Source organism: Nelumbo nucifera, chromosome 2 (assembly GCF_055504915.1).
Source record: "Nelumbo nucifera cultivar China Antique chromosome 2, China Antique-T2T, whole genome shotgun sequence".
Classification (NCBI taxonomy): domain Eukaryota; kingdom Viridiplantae; phylum Streptophyta; class Magnoliopsida; order Proteales; family Nelumbonaceae; genus Nelumbo; species Nelumbo nucifera.
Window position 1 is genome coordinate 50,611,264 of NC_142650.1, and position 20,252 is coordinate 50,631,515.

Genomic DNA, 20,252 nt, shown 5'->3' on the forward strand with positions numbered 1-20,252 from the left:
CTCTAATGTGTTGCATGTTCCTAAATTACCTATCAATTTACTTTCCGTTAGCAGTATTACTCACTCCTTGAATTGTTCAATGACGTTTCCTTCTTCGTGTTTGTTTTAGGATATGGCCTCGGGGAAGACGATTGGTAGAGGAAGCATGGTGGATGGTCTCTACGTGTTGGAGAATAAATCTGATCTTGTGGCTACAGAGTCCTTAAGTTCATCTAGTGAGAGTCATGCCTACTTATGGCAGTCATCTTGGTCATCTTCCGTTTGAATCTTTAAAAACTTATGTTTCTTGAGTTATTTAAGTCTTTGTTAGTTATTGAGTTGCAACGTTAGATATATCAATTGAGCAAACATTGTAGAAATTCTTTTCCTTTAAGAAATAAAAGATCTGAATTTTCGTTTCATATTGTCCATTCCGATGTTTGGGGTCCTATTACTCTACCTTCTGAGACTGGATATAAGTATTTCATTACTTTGATTGATGACTACTCTAGATATACATGGGTTCATCCTATGCGATCTAGAGATGAAGTGCCAAAGATTGTGAAAGATTTTCAACGCATGATTTTTACTCAATTCCAAACTGAGATTCATATTTTCTAGTCGAACAACGCAAAGGAATACTTCTATAGTGATCTCACGGAGTTCTTTGCTTCATGTGGATCTCTTCATTGGAGCTCTTGTGCTAGGACACCCCCAGCAAAACGGTGTCGCTAAAAGGAAAAATCGTCATCTTCCCGAAGTAGCTCGTGGTTTATTACTCCATATGAATGTTCTAAAACGTTTTTGGATGGATGTTATGTGTGCTACATATATCATCAACTGTATGCCATCTCGATTTCTAGAGTATAAGGCCCTACATCAACTTTTGTTTCCTACGGCTCCTCTGTCCCCTATTCCAATGCGTGTCTTTGGTTGTCATTGCTTTGTTCATGACTTGTCCCTACGGCTCCTCTATCCCCAGGCTCAGACTCAATTACCTCCTCTTCCTGATCCTCCTCCATTTCGTGTCTTCCTTCGCCGCTATAAGAGCCAACAGAGTTCAAGAGCCGTGGAAGCTGAAACTATGCAACCAACATCATCAGACTCTCCAAAGGCATATCCTCCTCATCAGCCAGGTACACTTGTTCCCATTGATATGCCTGAACCTCTTGATATTGATCCCCCTGTTATTAATGATCTTGTTGTTCCTATTGCTAAGAGAAAGAGTGTTAGATCTCACTTTGTGTCCTATGTTCGTATTTCACCTTCATATCGTGTGTTCCTTTCCTCCATTGATAGTGTTTCTACTCCTAAGAATGTGGCAAAATCTTTATCCAATCAGATCATACTTTGTTTGTGAAGAAAGGTGAAGGGAAAATTGCAACTTTAATTGTGTATGTTGATGACATAGTGATCACAAGAGACTGGAAGGCTGAAATACAGAAGCTCAATAAATTCTTAGCCACTCAATTTGAGGTGAAAGATCTAGGCCCCTTACGTTTTTTCCTTGGGATTGAAATCGCCTGCTCTCAAAAAGGCATCTTTATTTCCCAAAGGAAATATGTACTATATCTATTAGAGGATGCAAACAGGTTAGGGGTGAAGCCAATTGATTCACCCATTGAACCTAACCATCAGTTGGGAGACAGTCAGGGGGAGTTTTTGAAAGATGTGAAGAAATTCCAAAGACTTGTAGGGAGGCTCTTATATTTGTCTATGACCAGGCCTAATATTGCCTATGTAGTGGGTGTCCTTAGTCAATTCATGCATAATCCTAAGACAACTCACTTTGAAGCTGTAGAAAGGATCCTTAGATACCTCAAGAAGTTCCCAGAAGCTGGTTTGCTATTCCAGAAACATGGGCATTTGAAGGTTGAAGTGTATACAAGATGTTGATTGGGCAGGGACAGTCAATGACAGAAAGTCTACCAGTGGGTATTGTACCTTTGTGGGAGGAAACTTAGTCACCTGGAGAAGCAAGAAGCAAAGTGTGGTGGCTAGGTCTAGTGCTAAAGCGGAATACAGAGCTTTATCTCGTGGAGTTGCTGAAATCATATGGATAAAAAACCTGTTAGTGGATTGTGTATTGCAGTTAACAAACCTATGTCATTCTACTGTGACAATAAAGTTGCCATCAACATTGTTGCTAAACCAATCCTCCATGATAGAACAAAACATATTGAAGTGGACAAGCATTTTATTAGAGAAAAACTTGTGAGTGGAGAAGTGTGCACTCCATATGTCAGTTCAGAAGAACAACTTGCAAACATCTCCACTAAGGGCCTTTATCATGTGCGGCATATTTTTTTTTTTTTTGAAAAAGGATAAGGTAAAATTTTATTCAAATGGCCAAATGTGGCAGATTACAACCCGGGCCCCTAAGACAGAGCCGAAAACTTACTTTAACAACTACAGTACATCATAACTCAAGAAAAATCCTAGATCTCAGCTGAGAACAGAGGACTGAAGCCTGAATGTCCTTTGTCGCCGCCACCCAGGAAACTATCTTTCCAAATGCAAAGGCAATCAAGCAATCTATGCTAGAGGCCTTATTTTGAAAGATCCTTCTGTTTCTTTCCGTCCAGACTGTGCATAAGATGGCTGCAGGCATGACACTCCAAATACACTTTGCCAATTTTGAACCACCCTTCAGCTCCCAACTCCATATCATGTCCAGAACTGAATAAGGCATACACCATTGCAGCCCCACCCCCGATAAAAAGTGATTCCATATTGCAGCTGTAACCGAACAGTGAATGAATAGGTGCCTGCCATCCTCCTCCATATCTCCACAAAGAACACACAGCTGGTCCTGAATCTGAACACCCCTTCTAATCAGGGAGTCTTTCATAAGGCATCTATTGAGAGATGCACAGATTCATTTAGAACCTCCGCAAAAGAGCTAACCGAGAAACTACCATCCACACTAAACTTCCAGTTCCAAGAGTCCTTAGACGACAAGTCAATGGACTGCCTGTAAAGCAACCCCAAGGGATCAGCAACTTTCCCAATTTCCCAGTCCTGAAATGACCTTCTAAAAGAAGGGCTCCAAATAATAGTGCCACACTCACTTCAAATTGACTAGCTACCAATCCATTCTGATTTTCCGCGATCTGAAACAGCTGAGGGAATACTTCAGCCAGGGGTGTACTTTCACACCAAGTATCCTTCCAGAAACGCAACCTATTCCCATTCCCTACTTTTGGAACTAGACCAGTACTCATCCAAGGAAGAACTTCCATGACTTTTTTCCACAGGGAGCAACCTAAAGAATTCAATTGAATAGTGGTTACCCAGTCCCCACTGTCAGTATCATATTTTGCTGTAATTAATTTCCCCCACCATCTGTCTTTTTCTTTCTCAAATCTCCAAATCCATTTTCCCAAGAGAGCTTTATTAAACAACTTAAGCTTCCTGATTCCCAACCCCCCTTTCTCCTTAGGGCTACATACCTGGTCCCAGTTAACCAGATGACATTTCTTTTCCTCCTCCCAGCCCCTCCAAAGAAAATCTCTTTGGATTTTCTCAATTCTTTGGGCAACTTTGACTGGAATTGGGAAAAGAGATAAAAAGTAGGTCGAAAGATTAGATAGCAAGCTTTTTAGTAATGTGATTCTGCCCCCCAATGACAGCTACTTGGATTTCCAAGACATAAGCTTTCTCTCCACTCTCTCAACCACTGAATCCCACACCACCGCAGAGGTACATTTAGCTCCAAGAGGGAGGCCAAGATAGGAAATAGGCAAGTATCCAATCTGACCAGGAAAAATCTCCGTGAGCTCTTCGAGATTCTCCACTTTACCCACCGGAGTCAATCTACTTTTGGTCCAATTTACTCTCAATCCCGAAACCACTTCAAACCAACTAAGCACCCCCAAGAGAATCTTCAGCTTATCAACATCTGCATCAATGAAACACAGAGTATCATCAGCGAACTGTAGCATCTGAACACTTTCCCCACCCAGAGAGACCTCAAAACCCTTCCATAGACCCTCAGCCCCCACCTTCTACACAAATAGAGTTAGAACTTCCATTATGCATATAAACAGAAGAGGGAAGAGGGGATCCCCTTGTCTTAATCCTCTAGAACTTTTGAAGAATCCCATGGAGTGCCCATTAAGCAAAACTGAGAATTTTGGAGAGGAAATACATACCTTAATCCAATTTCTCCACTTCTGTCCGAACTTCATTTTCTCTAGCACCAAATCCAAACACTTCCAGTTTACATGATCATATGCATTTTCCAAATCCAGCTTACAAATCAGCCCTGGTTTACCTTCTCTTATTCTTGAATCAATCAACTCATTTGCCACCAACACACTATCCAACAGCTACCTACCCAGCACGAACGCAAACTGATTCTCCTCAATGATCACACTAAGAACCTTCTTCATCCTTTCTGCACGGACTTTGGATAGAATTTTATAAAAACTGTTTAGTAGACTAATTGGCCTGAAGTCTTTAATGTTTGTTGCACCTTCCACCTTAGGAATAAGGGAGATGAAAGTGCTGTTCAGACTTCTAACCAATGATCCATTTTGGTGAAAGTCATGGAACACCTTCAATAGATCCCCTTTCACCCCCTCCCAGCACCATTTATAGAAAGTATTTGTCAAACCATCCGGCCCTAGGGATTTTTCAGTCCCCAGACTTTTTATTACCTGCCATATCTCATTTTCTGTCAAGGGCACTTCTACCTCCCTCTGCTGATCCACCAAAAGACTATTGAATATAAGATCTGAAAGGGCCTTCTTGCCCAGTTTTCTTTATACAACTCCAAGAAAAAACCCATGACAATGTGTTTCATTTCTGTCCAGTTTTCACCCACTTGCTCTCCCCATTCAAGTTTCTCAATTTGATTCTCTTTTCCTTGCTTTTACCATTTTGTGAAAGAAACAGGAGTTTTTATCTCCCACACTAAGCCATTTAACTTTGGCTCTTTAACTCCTCCTTGTAGGCTAGTGAATCTAGAGTCACTTTGGCTAGCAGTCTCTTCCTTCTATCTTCCTCTCTAAGGGGACCCACTTCTACAGCCGAATCACTTTCTTTTTTCCGCTTCTGTTTTTCCTTGAAGATCCACTTTCCAAGATTTCATCACCTCTTTGATCCCTTTAATCTTATTTGCCAAGATGTAAGAGCTGGTACCGTCCACTTTAAAATCCACCCATTTCGATGTAAGCAGAGGAACCAACTCCTTTTCTTCAAACCATGCATTTTCCATCTTGAAAGAGAGTTTACTTCTCACCTGATTCTCCACCTTTCCACATAGTAATTGAATTGGAGAGTGATCCGATAAAGGTCTAGGAAGAGCAACTTGTTTAATTTGCTGGAATGCCTCTTCCCAACTGGAGGAGATTAAAAATCTGTCAAGTTTCACCAGAATTGGGGGTTCTTGGTTATTTGTCCAGGTGTATTGAGCCCCCATCAAAGGCAGATCTAAAAAGATCGGCATGATTAACAAAATCAGCAAATTTTCTTCTGTCCCTCGCGCTCCCATAACCATTGTTTTTTTTTCTCTGAAAATCTCACTACATTGAAATCTCCTCCAACCACCCAAGGCAGGTTTGAGCTACCTCTAGCTACTAACAGCTCCCACAGCTTCTCCTTCTCCCCACTATCCGTCGGACCATATACATTAGTGAACATACCTTGAACCCCCCCCTCCACTTCCAACACAACTGAGGCTGTAAATTCACCAACAAGAGAGAAGAAATTAACTTGCATTTAGACCTGTCCCACAAGGTCAATAAACCTCTTGCACTGCCCCTAGCTGCCTTACTAACCTACCGCACCTGACCTTGACCCCAAATGCTTCTTACCAAACCTGCATCCATTACTTCCAACTTTGTTTCTTGGAAGAATACCACCTCTGATTTCCACTTACTCAGTAAATTACAAACCACCATTCTCCTACGCCCAAAGCACAAGCCCCGAGCATTCCAAGACAAAATAGACAGATCCATTAAAACACTCACGACCCTGAAACCCTCTCCCCTTCCTCCCTCCCCTTGCCGCTCCCTCCCCCTTCCCTGCTGAATCATTCAACCCCCACGGCCCCACGCCAATCTCAACATCTCCCTGTTCTGCTTCAACCCTTTACCCCCTTTTTCACATTACCTTTACATTTCTCCTCCCACCACCTCCTTTCAATTGCTTCCAAATAACTAATTGTCTCTGCCTCCATGTCTGCTATTGAAATCCCCAGAAATTTGCCTAGACCCAGGAGTTTCAAATTCACCCAATCTGAAGAACCTTCAACCCCCTTCCCTTTAACTCCCCCTTTTTCCTTGTTCTTTGCCCCCTCCTCCCTCTGTCTTGACCTCTCCCCCACCCCTACTCCTTCCCTTTTCTCCCCTATGCTATGAACCTGCAAATTACTTTCAACAGTGGGGGGAACACTGTGGACAACATTTATGTCCTCCCTGAACACCACCAACGGAGTGATTTCCATCAGCTCCATCGGCTGAGTGGACTGGATAGTCTGCTCCGGGCTGCCAATTAAGGGACCTCTTACCGATGTCTTGAGAAATGGATCTGGCTCAGATTCTTCTCTCAACTAGGAAAACACCACCCGGTCCTCACTATCCGAAACGAGATTACTGACATCGTCTTGGTGACGAGCCCCACTGCATTTGTGCTGCAAATTCGGTGTCTGAACCGTGGCTAATAACCAATTTGGGCCTGTTAAGGACGGCTAGGCCTGGTCCAAACCATTCTTGGTAGACTGCTCTGGGCCCGTTCTTTCACAGGACACATTTGACCCCACACCACCCTGACCAAACTGAGACTTGACTGCTTCGCCTCTCTGACCTCCTCCTGCAACCAAGCATGCCCTTTCCTTTTCTCCTAACACGCCACTTATCATTTCTCCTTCTCGGTTCCTTTCTGGATACAACATCATACTATTTGGCACCACATTTAATTCCACAAGACATTCCAGAAGCATCTCTTTCAGCCAGTTCTTCGAGCACTCTTCCCACTTAATTATCATATTTAAATTTTGAATCTCCTTTTTCGCACCGTCCTGGGGCTGGGCTAACCTCATCTGAGTCACGGGTGGAGTTAACAGATCCGTCTCCTTCAACGGGTATGAATGCAGCACTTCATCATCCGTGCACAACACAGGCTGACCTACCCCATTTTCCGCCCCTCCATCTTCCTCATCTCCAACAACCTACCCCTACTCGAGCTTCCTTCTTCTTCCGACAAAAGGACCACCGCATTACTCACCTCTGACTCCCTTTTTTCCTTTTCCTCCTTTCCCCCTCCCCTCTCATCAGTAATTATCTCATTCCCTCCCCTTTGTCTCACCTCCGGCCTGATTTCCTTCCAAATCCACACCCAACAAGATAAATTCCCTGCCACTATTTCCACCTTCTCAGGAATTTCCGCACCCACTCTCACATTGATCCTCACCCATTCACACGTCTTCAATTCAACCGTCGAACCATCTGTACTCAAGAAACCTCCACAGATGTCCCCTATCCCTTTTATCACACTTGGGCACCAAAGGACTAAGGGAAACCCAAAAACTTTGACCCACTCCTCCATCTTTTCTGTATTCGGCTCATTTCTCTCTAACATCTAGTTAGCCGTAGTCGATTCCCACCAATCAAGCGCAAGCCTATTTTGTCCAACATACCACAATCCATTTCGCCTGACCCATTCAGCTTCTTCCATCAACAAAAAAATGAACAGCAATAAATCTTCCAGAAGATACTTGACTCTCACACCACCCACCTTCGACCACTGATCTGCAGCCCAGTGTTCCTATACCTCTACCGGCAATTTCCTATCAAGGCACCCCACCAGACATTTCTGCAAAAAAATGTCTTCTTTCCCGTACTCCCTCTTCCTCTGTTTCTAAGGACCATCTTTCCCCCTCTTTTCTAAATCATCACCCCGAACTCTGGCCAGACCCCTGCTGTCATCGCCTTCTTGAACGAGAAACCTCTACGAACAACTGATCCCCAGGTCCCAAAGTTGTGCCACATCTCCATACCCCACCTACCACCCCCTCTTCTGGGCTTGAGATAGCTAGAAGGAAACATCCTTTTTAAACCTCTTCCCCTGGCGAGACTGCACTTGTCTACTAATATTCTCCACCACAATCACCACTCACTTTCCTTTTACGCAACACTTAGGAGAGAATGCGGTTTACATCTTTCACCCTCGAACCTCGCTGTGCACCTTCGATTCCAGCACAATCTGTCACCGTTGATCACTACCTAAATCCGTCAATCGCCGTCGTGCTATGACGACCACCGCCGTCATTCTCCAACTTCGTGCACCACTTCGTTTACCACCATGTTTCGTCGATTAATCTCAGAGAAGAAAGGAACAGATTCCACTAAAACCCGAAAAGGTACCCCTGTCGTCGTTCACACCCTCACCACCGACCATCGATTAGCAGACCATCGCTCACCAATGTTTGACACCGCTAAGATTCGTCGTTCACCTCCAACACTCACCGCCATCGTTCACACCGTCACTCACCACCTTCGCTACCCAGAGACCAAACCTTGTGTGACAAGTTGGGCATGATTGACATCCATGTCCCAACTTGAGGGGGAGTGTTGGAATGTTTACATTTTATGTCTTTATTCTTCTTAGTTAGGGTCTGTTTGGTCTGGTTAAAATTGCTTTTTTATCATTGTTTATGTACTTTGATTAAACAAGGGCATAAGGGTCTTTTTCCTTTTAATTATGGTCGCCTATACATAACAATATAAGCTGGCACCGCCATATAGATTTAGAACCCTCCAAACCTTTCTCTCTTCTCTCTCTCTCTCTTCTCTTCTTCTTCCTTATTTCTCCTCTTTTCTTCTACTAATAGACCACTAGCTCTCTTAAATAGGGCTATTCTAGCATTGAAAGAAGCTGATTTATTACAAACATAGTTTTCAAGGTGCCAATGAGAGGCTAGGCAACAAAGGGGCGCCTTGTCACCTAGTTACCTAGGCAATGGATTTTTTTAAGTAAAAATCACATATCCTAGGGTAGTTCCCTAGGTTTCATAAACAACTTTCTTTAATAACTATCCATATTTTTCATAAGAAAATTTAAACTTCATGTTTACGTCTAGAAGATCAACATATTTATGAGAAGAAAAAGAAGAAAGGAAAGAAAATTCAAAAAATATAAGGGCTGAACCCCTATTTTTGTTATAGGAAAAGAAGAAAAGAAAAGGTGGAAGAAGGAGACGAAGAAGATGTGGAAGAAGAAATGTGTTGATTAGACAATATTTTAAGTTCTTCCCTTACTTATTGGTTCAGATTTTGAAGTAATTGAGGGTTCAATACAGCAGTTAGCAATGTTTGTGTTGATTAAACCCTAACAAATAAAAAAATAATAAAAAGAAATTAGTTTATAAACACAAAAAATGAATATTTTTCTTTAATAATGTCTATTTTATAATTATAATCTCAAAAAAAATAACAATAAAAAAGTATTTTATTACACAGTATGCAGAACTGCTTGGCAACTGGGCAAGGCGAGCCTCCAAGGGTGCCTAGGCGTTGCCTTGACAACTATGATTGCAAATATGGGGGAGATAAGACAGACTGGTTCTCTAATATGCCCCCAAAATTCATATGGGGTAAGCATTTGGAAGGGGATCATGAAGCTCAAGAAATATGCCAAACACATTCATTTCAGAGCAGGCAATGGCCATAATATCCTTTTTTGGAAGGACACTTGATGACTGATTCCAAATGCTAGGAGGTCAAGTAGTGTGAACCCCCCAAGGCTAAGAAGAGACATCCATAACAGGAGCTGACCTTGATGATGGAAGTCATTAATAAAGTCCAGCCCAATAGTGAACAGGAAGATCTGGTTTTCTGGAGGGTGGACCAGAAGGAGAGCTTCACAGTAAAATTATTCTTCATTAAGCTTTGGCAGGCTGGAGGGGAGAAAGTGGAGTGGAGATGGATCTGGAGATCTAAGGTACCATCTAGGGTGATCTTTTCCTTGTGGACTGCAGTGTTAGATAGAATCCTTACCCTTGACAAGCTGCAGAGTAGGGGCGTTCAGCTAGCAAACAGATGTGGTCTGTGCATGAACCATCTAGAGTCTGCTTCCTATTTCCTAATTCATGTCAGGGTCCAAAGCTATTGGTCCCAATGCCTAAAGCTGTTTTGTGTGCAATGGGTGACTCCACAAGACTTTAAGGCTCTGTTGGTGGCATGGCCAATGACTGGTTTTAGCAGAAAAGGTGTTGTCTTATGGAGAACAATTCCATTTGCATCAGCTGGTGTTTATGGCAAGAAAGAAATAAAAGATCTTTAGAGAATCAAGTCAGGTCATTGAGAAGCTGAAAGGAAAAAGCAAATATCAGGGGTAAAGTATTATTTTTGATTCAGCTAATAGCTCTGAACTTTTTTGTATAGCACTGAGGGCCAGTTGTCTTCAACAGTTAGCTTATTTTTGTACAGCTCTGGCAAGGGTTCTTATCCCCCCATCTTTAATACACTCACCTTTAAAAAAAAATAAAGCTAAATAGATTATGCAGTGAAAACATCCAACTATGCATTGTAAATGATCCAACTTCTCCCATAAATTGCCTACCTGTGCAAGGCCAGAACTTGGATGTATATGAACTGTTTGGGGATTTTTGACAGTTCGGTAGGATCCATTCTTTTGCAGCCTTGCAGAATGGTGGAAGAAACCTGGAAAGACAACACAACTAGCTTCAACGGTAAAACAAAGTGAATGTTCCAAAATATTACATGCTTGATTATGAAAATTATGGAATAACCTGAAGTTATGGCCTTCTTTATTGCTTCTAAATCATTTGGATTGGACATCAGTTCAATTTCAACCCTCTCTAACAGACCCTCTAATTGATCCCTAATATCTCTGGCACGTTTCATACTCCTAACCTGACATATTAAAAGAGCAAATGTTGTTAGAACAGCAGGGATCTTAATTTTACCAAAAGACAACCCCCAGGAAAAAAAAAATGATCAACCAACCACCAACTTGATTCAATTAGCGCAAGAAAATCATGAAACACAAAAAACTTCTAAGAAATTAAATCACTGCAAAGTCCAGTAAGCATATAGTAATTCTCTTCTCGAAGGCTCAAACAACTAGAGCTCCTATATTAATAATTTATTCTTAGTTGATCCCCTTTTCATTATAACCTTTCCGTAACCCAAGTATCCCTTGAGTTTAGAGAAGTAATCACACTATAACCCATCACCCAAGTATTCACCTGAATTTTTCTTTACAAGTCTATGCACCAAGTTGTAGGTCATAAAAGTTTTCTAATCAGTTCAAACTGCAACTTCGACCAAGAACTTCAGAAAATATATTTACTAGATTTTCTTTTACATTCATACTCCTTGTCAAATTTAAACTCATATATACTAAAATCAGATTGAACCCATTTTCTCCTAAATGTCTTCTTAGTCCAGTCTGTTTCAGTTTACTTGTTGCATTATGTTCAAGATCTGGCTTAAAAGTTTTGCACCCTAGCCCCATCCTCCAAAAACACTTTAAAATCAGCACAACTGTGTTGAGTAATGATACACTTGAAATCATTATAAACCACATTAAATGCTACCTGAATATAATTTTCATAGCACCACTGTGTTGAGTAGTTTGTTTCTTTCCAAGAACTGTATACCTGTTAGGGAGGGAAAATTAATTAGGTTAAGCACTTAGAAATACTAAAACAAAGGAAATAAGCAAGAGAAATAAGATACCTATGACTAGTATGAATCATAAATAGCAAACCACCTTAAGTAATGCAATATGGTCACCAACATTCCCGGTGTGAAAATTCATCCTCGCATTGTCAGCATGAACTTGTTTGTCCTTTGGACGGTAAAATATAGAATTCCCAACTGACAGCATAGCAGCAATGGAAATGATCTCTTCAGAACATTTATACTTGTCCGAAGCAACTATCATTTTGGAAAGCATGGGATCAAGAGGGAATTCTGCCATCCTTCTCCCCGCTTTGGTCAGCTCCCCCAAGTTATTTAGTGCATTAAGTGCATAGAGCAGCTCTAAGGCCTTGAGTAAAGCTTCAGAAGGTGGTGGGTCCATAAAGTCAAAATTCAGCAAATCATGAATACCTAGGCTCTTAAGAGTAAGCACAACATTTGCAAGATTAGTCCTTTGAATCTCTGGAACAGTATTTTCCTCCAAATCATGGAAATAATTGTAGGCAGTATACAAGCGGAAACAATTTCCAGGACCAGTTCGTCCTGATCGACCAGCCCTCTGATTTGCCGATGCTTTTGAGATGGGAGTGATTAGCAGTGACTCCATGCCGGTTCGTGGGTTATAAGACTTCATCTTACAGAATCCAGGATCAATGACATACTTGATCCCATCAATTGTCAATGATGTCTCTGCTATGTTTGTTGCCAAGACGACCTTACGAGCCCCTTCAGGAGTGGGTTCAAAAATTTTAGCTTGCAGTTCAGTTGGAAGGTTAGCATATATTGGGCATATTATGAGTTCAGCAATTTTTGTTCCCAGGCCCCGAGTCCTATGTTTTAGGATCTCTTCTGCTGCCTCAATTTCTTCTTGTCCTGTAAAGAACACTAGAATATCACCTGGTGACTGGGTCACATGAATTTGAAGAACAGTAACAATTGCAGCATCCAAATAATCAGCTTCTGGTGCTTTTGTGTAGTGTATATCAACAGGGTACCGCCTTCCTGGTATTTTAAAGATTGGGGCTTTGTCAAAGTAATCACTGAACTTCTCAGCATCCAGAGTAGCACTAGAAATAAGCAGCTTCAGATCACTACGAAACCGAGCAATGTCCTACAAGAGATGTGCCTTACATGTCAGTGGTTACTAAGCCAGAGAGAAAGAGAGAGAAAAGGCCATCAATATCCCATGCATGTGGCACAGGGGATAAGGGTTTGGAGCCACAATAGCTCCATAGCTTTTTGAATCTTTTGTCATGTTTGTTGAACATCAAAAAGAAAGAATGAACTTGATCAATGATCATGCTTATTTAGCAGAAAAGATGCCAAATATGAGTCCCATCTTGATTTGCACCAAGAGTACTTTCCTTTTTTTTTTGGCAGCACACAAATAGTACTAGAATGGCGTGTTACATGGAAGATCTAATGGTTTCTCCTAAAGAAAAGGAGACTAAGATCAAAGAGTATCGGCTTGCCTTAACTAGACCAAATAAAATATCTGTTGACAGTGTTCTTTCATGAGCCTCATCCACCATCACCACACTGGATAGTTTGCAGAAATGAAAAGTCAGCATCTTATGGAACTCATCCAATATAACTGGAGGAAAAAAAAAACAAGACATTATCCACCTGTAGCTAGCTAAATCAGGTTCACCAAGGAATTCTCGTAATAACATTCCATCAGTCATGTACTTCAGAACAGTCTTTTCTGAGGTGCAATCCTCAAAACGAATGGAGTAGCCAACCTGTTAGCAGAAAGAGAAGTTGTAAATGTCAGCTATGCAGAGGCTATTGACATAAAATGTAAATACATGGATTGAAAAATGCATGAAGTGGTTATTATCTAAAAAAAGAAATGACATTTAATGTTCATGTAGGGGAACCGATTAATTGAACAGGTGAGACATGATAAGAGAATTTCATACACAACTACTTAAGCTTTTTGCATTTGGAAAATACAGAAACTTGTAATTACAATGCCAAATCATAACAACGACCACTTCAGTATGTCAACCTATTTACCCAGATCTGATGGCAAGGACAAAGCTAGACAAGGTGTCAGACGCAAAATTTAGACTAAAAATTGAAGTATCTGACACAATACAGCACTTATGCATAGGTACCCACAAATCCTAGATGTCAACCAAAAGAGAGAAATATATACATAACAGTTATGAAGCAAAGGATAAGACCTCATGACCAAGCTTAACACCCATCTCCTGTGAAACTCGAGCAGCAACACTCATTGCTGCAACTCGACGCGGCTGAGTACATCCTACCTGAGAAAAGTACAAAAAGGTCATATAATTTTTTGCTAAAGAATCCAACATTAGAAAAAAATTGCACGAAAAAGCATCCTAATATTTCTATTCTAAAAAAGTAACAGCTAAGAAATCTAACAATACAGACAATGAAAATTTTAATGAACATTAAAAAGAACCTGCCCATTTTAACAGGCAAAGAGACTTGGTGTTTGCTTTATCTTATTGATGCCACAGAACACACTGCACCAATCTCCAGGACTTCGGTTCCAACATTAAAAGTTGCACCATGGTTGCTTCCTTGCTGTACTTAGTAAAATGGTCATAATGTTGCTAGAGATTGCTTATTGTCTTGAATTCATTTAAATCAGGACACTTAAGACTTGGCCTGCATCTTGTGAAAGAAGGCTAGGACTTTCTGGTCTGATATTCAATTTACATTTTGCTGAAGTATTTGGGAAGAAAGGAATATGAGAATAATGGATGGCAAAACAGACAATTCAAGAATAGATGTCATCAGTAACTATGTTAGAGGACTGATGGTGGCCCATCCTGAATTTTAAGATGTTAACAAATCTGCATGTGGTTCAAATGCTTAGGAACCTTTTCTTCTGGTAATGCTTCCACCTTCTAAACTATTTTGCAATCATTTATTTTCATTAACAAAGTTTTCCTGTTTTGTATGAAAAATAAAAGAAACTTTCTAAATTATGAGTTTCAGAACAGGAAATACAGTATCAAAGTCCCTAGTTTCAAATGCAACAGTCCAAAAGTCTAGGGTTTTTTTTTTGTTCTGAGCTTCCAAATGGCTCATTGAGTCTCAGCTTCAAACATAACAGTTCAAAGTTTCTACCACATTTCTCTTTGTACTGGTATACATAACATTAGTCTCTGATCATTTTCCACTCATATGTCCCAAACTTGCAAATCTTCATCACATAGCAAGGACTGAAAACCATAAACTAAATAGGCACTTCCATAATGTGAAAAATGGTACAGCAGAGATACAATGGAGTACAAACCAGAAAAGAAAGAAAGAAAAGGAGAGAAGAGAGGAGAAGAGAGAAAAGAGAGAAGTGCCGATCTGTTTTAGAGAAGGATTAGACTTCATAATCCTCTCTTAGCAGTCGGCCCACCTTTTATACTAACAATAAAGAGATGCTGAATTACATATATGCCCCTGTTTAAGATATATAGTGCACAGGAGTGTCCAAAACATAAAGCAAAAGACATCTCTGTCCTGCTGTCCAATACACCTAGAAAGACTATTCTTTTAACACCCCCCCTCCCTCAAGCTTGTGTATATATATCATATAGACCCAGCTTGTTAGTGATGAAATCAATACGAGGACAATTCAGGGCCTTGGTCCATAAATTAGCTAACTGGTCCCCTATCTTCACAAATGGTGTGTCAATGTCACCACTTTGAATCCTTTCTCTAATGAAGTGACAGTCAACCTCAATATGTTTTGTTCTCTCATGAAAAACAGGATTTAACGCTATACGGATGGCACTTGGCAGCCTGATTATCACAGTGCAAGTGCATGAGTCCCCACTGGAATTCCAATTTCTTGAAGAAGACTCTTAAGCCACACTAATTCTCCTATTGCTTAACTCATGGCTCCATACTCAGCTTTTGCACTTGATTTAGCTACAACATTTTGGTTTTTGCTCTTCCAGGAAATAAGATTGCCACCTAAAAACAAACAATACCCTATTGTTGACCTCTGTAGAGAAGATGGGCCGAATGGCCCATAGGTTGTCTATCCTTTCATATGTTTATATTCTTTTTTGTAGTGGGCCTCATTCTGGGCCCATTCTTCCTATGTTATGTTTTTTTTAATTTCTTGCCCAACTAAGGGCCTCTTTGTAAATTATTCAAATTTAACTTAATAAAACAGTGTTAGGGGGTAAGAGGAGAGATTAAGGTTCGAATCTCTCTCTCTCTCTGAACCCTTATTGCCGCCATCTTCTTCTTCATCTCCTCTTCCTTAGAATAAGTATTTTCTGCTGTTTCCTTTTTATTTCTGCATCTATCCTAAACAGTCCTCTATTCTCAATGACTGTTTTTCTTCTTGGTATCAGAGCAGGCCTAAACTTGGCTTGGGCTCTCATGTAGGTGTTGTCCAACCAACTACATGAGAGTTGTTCTAGGGCTGGAAGCTTCAGCTTGAGTCACCTGATTCTTGGAGGTCATTGGAGATTGAAGAAGGTGCCCAAGATTCAAATCTCTTGGAGAGTGGTGGTCCGGTGACCAGGAAGAATCAAGAAAACAGGTCGGTTTCTGATTTAGAGCTTTAATCAGAGATTGTAAGTTGTGCTCAGTAGTTTTTGGGTTGCTTTTACTGTTCTGGACTGTTGAAGTGTCCGAAGTTTCTTTGGAAACAGTACAGCTATTCAGCTGTTCTTTTAGTCTGGTTTAGCCCAGAAATTTCTGGGTTGGTTTCATATTTTTTGTGGACTGTCAAGTAGCTGAAATACCTCAGGAATCAGTACTTCTGGTTATTGTTTCCCTTGAACTGTTCTTGGGCTGTTTTTATTTTTGACAGTGTGGTCTTCTCTACTGCCCACTCTGTGTTTGTAAAAAGGCCCCTTCACCAGTACGGACTGTTCTCTGCTCTTTTTGGGGTACTGTTTGGTCAATACCTGGAATTTCTATTTAGAAAAGGAGCCTGGACTGAGTGCTCAGTGTTTGGAGGTTTTCTGCTTTTATTTCTTGAAGGCCGAACCAAGTTGGTTGGTGTCCCGTGTAGTCAACAAGGTGCTACTTCTGTTTCTGGTTCTCACAGCTTTCGGGTGCGACTCAGATTTGTGATATTGCTGCTTTGAGGCAGGTTTAACTCTGTCCTTGTTCATCGTCATTCGGTGTTTTTGTTTTGAAGTTGGTTGAAATCTTTTTGAAGTGTTTAAAGAGATGAACTCCTCAGAGATTGAAAACAAGAATGTTGCTGAATTCGGACAGGTTCCGGGAGCTTCTGCTAACCCTTTACTGACTGTGACCACAGTCAAGCTGGATGGAACTAATTATCCGGCATGGTCACAATCAGTAAAGATTCATATATGTAGTAGAGGAAAGTGGGGTTTTATCTCCGGGAGCAAGAAGGCTCCCTCAGAAGATGATCCATCTTATGAGAAGTGGATGCAAGAGAATTATACTGTTATTGGGTGGCTTGTGAACTCAATGCAGCCACAGATTAGCCAGCACTATTTGTGGATGAACGCAGCAAAGGAAATCTGGGATAGTGTTGCAGAAACCTATTCCCAAAGATTAAATGTGGCTAGAGCTTACAAGTTGAGAAGTGATGTGAAGAATTTAAGACAGGGGGAGAAACCTTTAGCTGTATACTTCTCAACACTGAAGTCTTTGTGGCAAGAAATAGACTTGATAGAAGTTGTAACCTGGGACACCACTAATGATGCAGAGACCTACAGGAAACTGGTTGAAAGAAACAGGGTGTTTGAATTCTTAACTGGACTAAACCCAGAGTATGATATTACAAAACAGAATATTTTATCCAAGGAGAGTGTCTCACTGTCACAAGCATATGCATTGGTAAGTAGTGAAGAGAGCAGAATGATTGTCCAGGTTCAAGGGGCTGGTCTAAGTGATCACTTTGCTAATATAGGAGTGAAACCCAAAGGAGTTGCAGGGACTTCTAGTGGCTCAGGGAAGAAAGAGGTTGTATGTGAGTACTGTAAAAGGCCAAAACACACTAAAGACAAGTGCTGGAAATTACATCCTGATCTTGTTCCTCTTCGGTTTCAGAAAAAACATGATAGTAAAAGGGCAGGGAGTGCTAATGCGGCTGCTGGTCAAGATTGTGACAAGTACCTTACTGAAGAGATGACTGCTTGTGCACAGTTAGCAGCCATGAAAGCAGAATATGAGAAGTTTGGGAAGATGATCAGTCACCTAGAGGATGTGACTTCTTCTTCCAACCCTTCAGGAAATTCAGCCTCTTCTGCATTTGCTCATTTAGGTATAAGGGCTTCTGCCAATCATGCAACCATTTCAAATAATCTTAAGATCCCTTGAATTATTGATTCAGATGCTTCTGATCATATGACCAACCTTTCTACCTTGTTTGTTCATATGATTTGCTTCCTGGACGTGACAAAATCACCCTAGCCGATGGTTCTCTTGCCTCAATCTCTGGTAAGGGAACCATCAGGGCTACAGATTCCTTGTTCCTACTTTCTGCCCTTCGTGTACCTAGACTAAATACAAATTTGTTATCTGTAAGTAGTCTAACTAAGTCATTAAACTGTTGTGTAACCTTCTTTCCTTCCTACTGTGTTTTTCAGGATCTAGAGTCTCAAAAGTTGATTGGGAGTGGTCATGAAGCGAATGGAATATACCTGCTTGATACTCCAGGACAGTGCCTTGAACAGCCTGGAAATGTTGCTTTTGGGTCTATATCTTCAGAGTCTATCAGTCGAGTTATGTTATGTCATTTTCGTTTGGGTCATCTTTCCTTTTCTGCATTGAGTCATTTATTCCCTGAACTGTTTAAGGTAGTTTGTCTAGTCTTCATTGTGAGTCTTGTGAATTGTCAAAGCATTGTAGAAACAATTATCCTTTGAGTAATAAAAGATCTTCTTCTCCTTTTAATATTGTGCACTCTGATGTGTGGGGGCCTTACCACTTACCCTCTATGGGTGGCTACAAATATTTTATCTTGTTCATTGATGATTTTTCTCGGTTTACTTGGATATTCCTGATGAAATCCCGTGATGAAGTTCCCAGACTTGTGAGACAATTCCATGAATTTGTCCTAACCCAGTTTGGTACCAGGATTAAAATTTTCAGATCTGACAATGCAAAAGAATATTTTGAGAAGAACTTATCCTGCTATCTCTCTGACATGGGGGTTATTCATCAAAGTTCCTGTGTTAGGACCCCAGAACAGAATGGAGTTGTTGAAAGAAAAAATAGGCATATTGTTGAAGTTGCAAGAAGTATCTTGTTTGCCTCACATGTTCCTACAAAGTTTTGGGGTGATGTTGTTCTCACTGCTACCTACCTTATAAACCATATGCCATCCAGGGTCTTGGGGTTTAAGTCTCCTTTCAGTCTTCTTCATCCGGACAAGGAGCTTTTTTCTATTCCTCTTCGTGTCTTTGGCTACACTTGCTATGTACATATTCCTAGTGTCCAAAGACATAAATTTGAACCAAAAGCCCACAAGTGTATCTTCCTTGGTTATTCCCCCACACAGAAGGGTTACTGTTGCTTTGATCCAAAGACTGGTACTCGATATGTCACAATGGATGTCACCTTTGATGAGCTTTCTTCCATTTATGGTTCCTCCATGGATGGACATTGTCCAAAGGGGGAGGATTTGTCACAGGTCTTTGCTCTTCCTCTTCCTGTCCCGGTTGAGTCTCTTACTGAGTCTCTTTCTTCTTCAAATGAATCAAGGGAGGATCAATCATTCCACTCTCCTTGTCCCAGTGTTCCTCCCCCTTTACCTCCTCGTCCTCTCTTTAATACCAGGATGTATCAAAGGCAAAGATCCAGAAATGAGCAGGTTGTTTCCCCTACAACACATGACCTCATGCACTTCCAATTACAGATGAGACAACAGGTACTGTTTCAGCCCCTTTGGAGCCATCCTTCCCTGACCTTGATATTCCCATTGTTGTTAGGAAAGGAAAACGGAAGTGTACTGCACATTGCATTTCCAAACACCTTTCTTATAGTCTGCTTTCTCCTTCATACTTTGCCTACCTCTCTTCTATTACCTCTAACCCTATTCCTAGGTCTGTGTCAGAAGCTCTTAATATTCCAGAATGGAGGGATGCTATGAGATCCGAAATTGATGCCCTGCACAAGAATGACAGTTGGGAAGTGGTTGATTTTCCTGAAGGGAAGGATCCAGTTGGTTGTAAGTGGGTCTTTACCATCAAATATCATGCTGATGGCACCATTGAGAGGTACAATGCTAGGCTGGTTGCAAAAGGCTATACACAGACATATGAGATTGATTATCTGGAGACCTTTGCACTTGTTGCCAAAATGACATCTGTGAGAGTTCTTCTATCTTTGGTTGCTCACTCTGATTGGCCATTTTATCAATTGGATGTAAAGAATGCATTTCTGAATGGAGAATTACATGAGGAGGTTTATATGTCTCTTCCTCCAGGGATGTATGAAGCAGATATGAAAGGAAAGGTATGCAAGCTGAAGAGATCTCTTTATGGACTAAAACAGTCCCCTAGAGCATGGTTTGAGAGGTTTAGAGCTGCCCTTGTTAACTTTGGCTATGTACAGACACAGTCTAATCATACTCTCTTTGTGAAGAGGAGTGGACTCCTGGCAGTATACCTAATTGTGTATGTT

General features: G+C 41.0%; 1 protein-coding gene across 6 annotated transcripts in view; it reads right to left on the reverse strand.

Moving 5' to 3' along the window:
• LOC104601108 (pre-mRNA-splicing factor ATP-dependent RNA helicase DEAH1-like) overlaps positions 1-20,252 on the reverse strand; it is a 76,418-nt gene that overhangs the window by 10,092 nt on the left and 46,074 nt on the right. For 5 of the 6 annotated variants that reach the window (XM_010264303.2, XM_088898484.1, XM_010264304.2 and 2 more), the window contains exons 20-26: positions 13,841-13,927; positions 13,278-13,393; positions 13,124-13,190; positions 11,722-12,762; positions 11,546-11,608; positions 10,736-10,859; positions 10,546-10,646 (exon numbers count right to left, since the gene is read on the reverse strand). In XM_010264303.2, coding sequence (XP_010262605.1) covers positions 10,546-10,646; positions 10,736-10,859; positions 11,546-11,608; positions 11,722-12,762; positions 13,124-13,190; positions 13,278-13,393; positions 13,841-13,927 — 1,599 coding nt within the window. Of the gene's footprint in view, positions 1-10,545; positions 10,647-10,735; positions 10,860-11,545; positions 11,609-11,687; positions 12,763-13,123; positions 13,191-13,277; positions 13,394-13,840; positions 13,928-20,252 lie in introns of those variants that run through there. The other variant, XR_016082633.1, reaches the window with a different exon arrangement.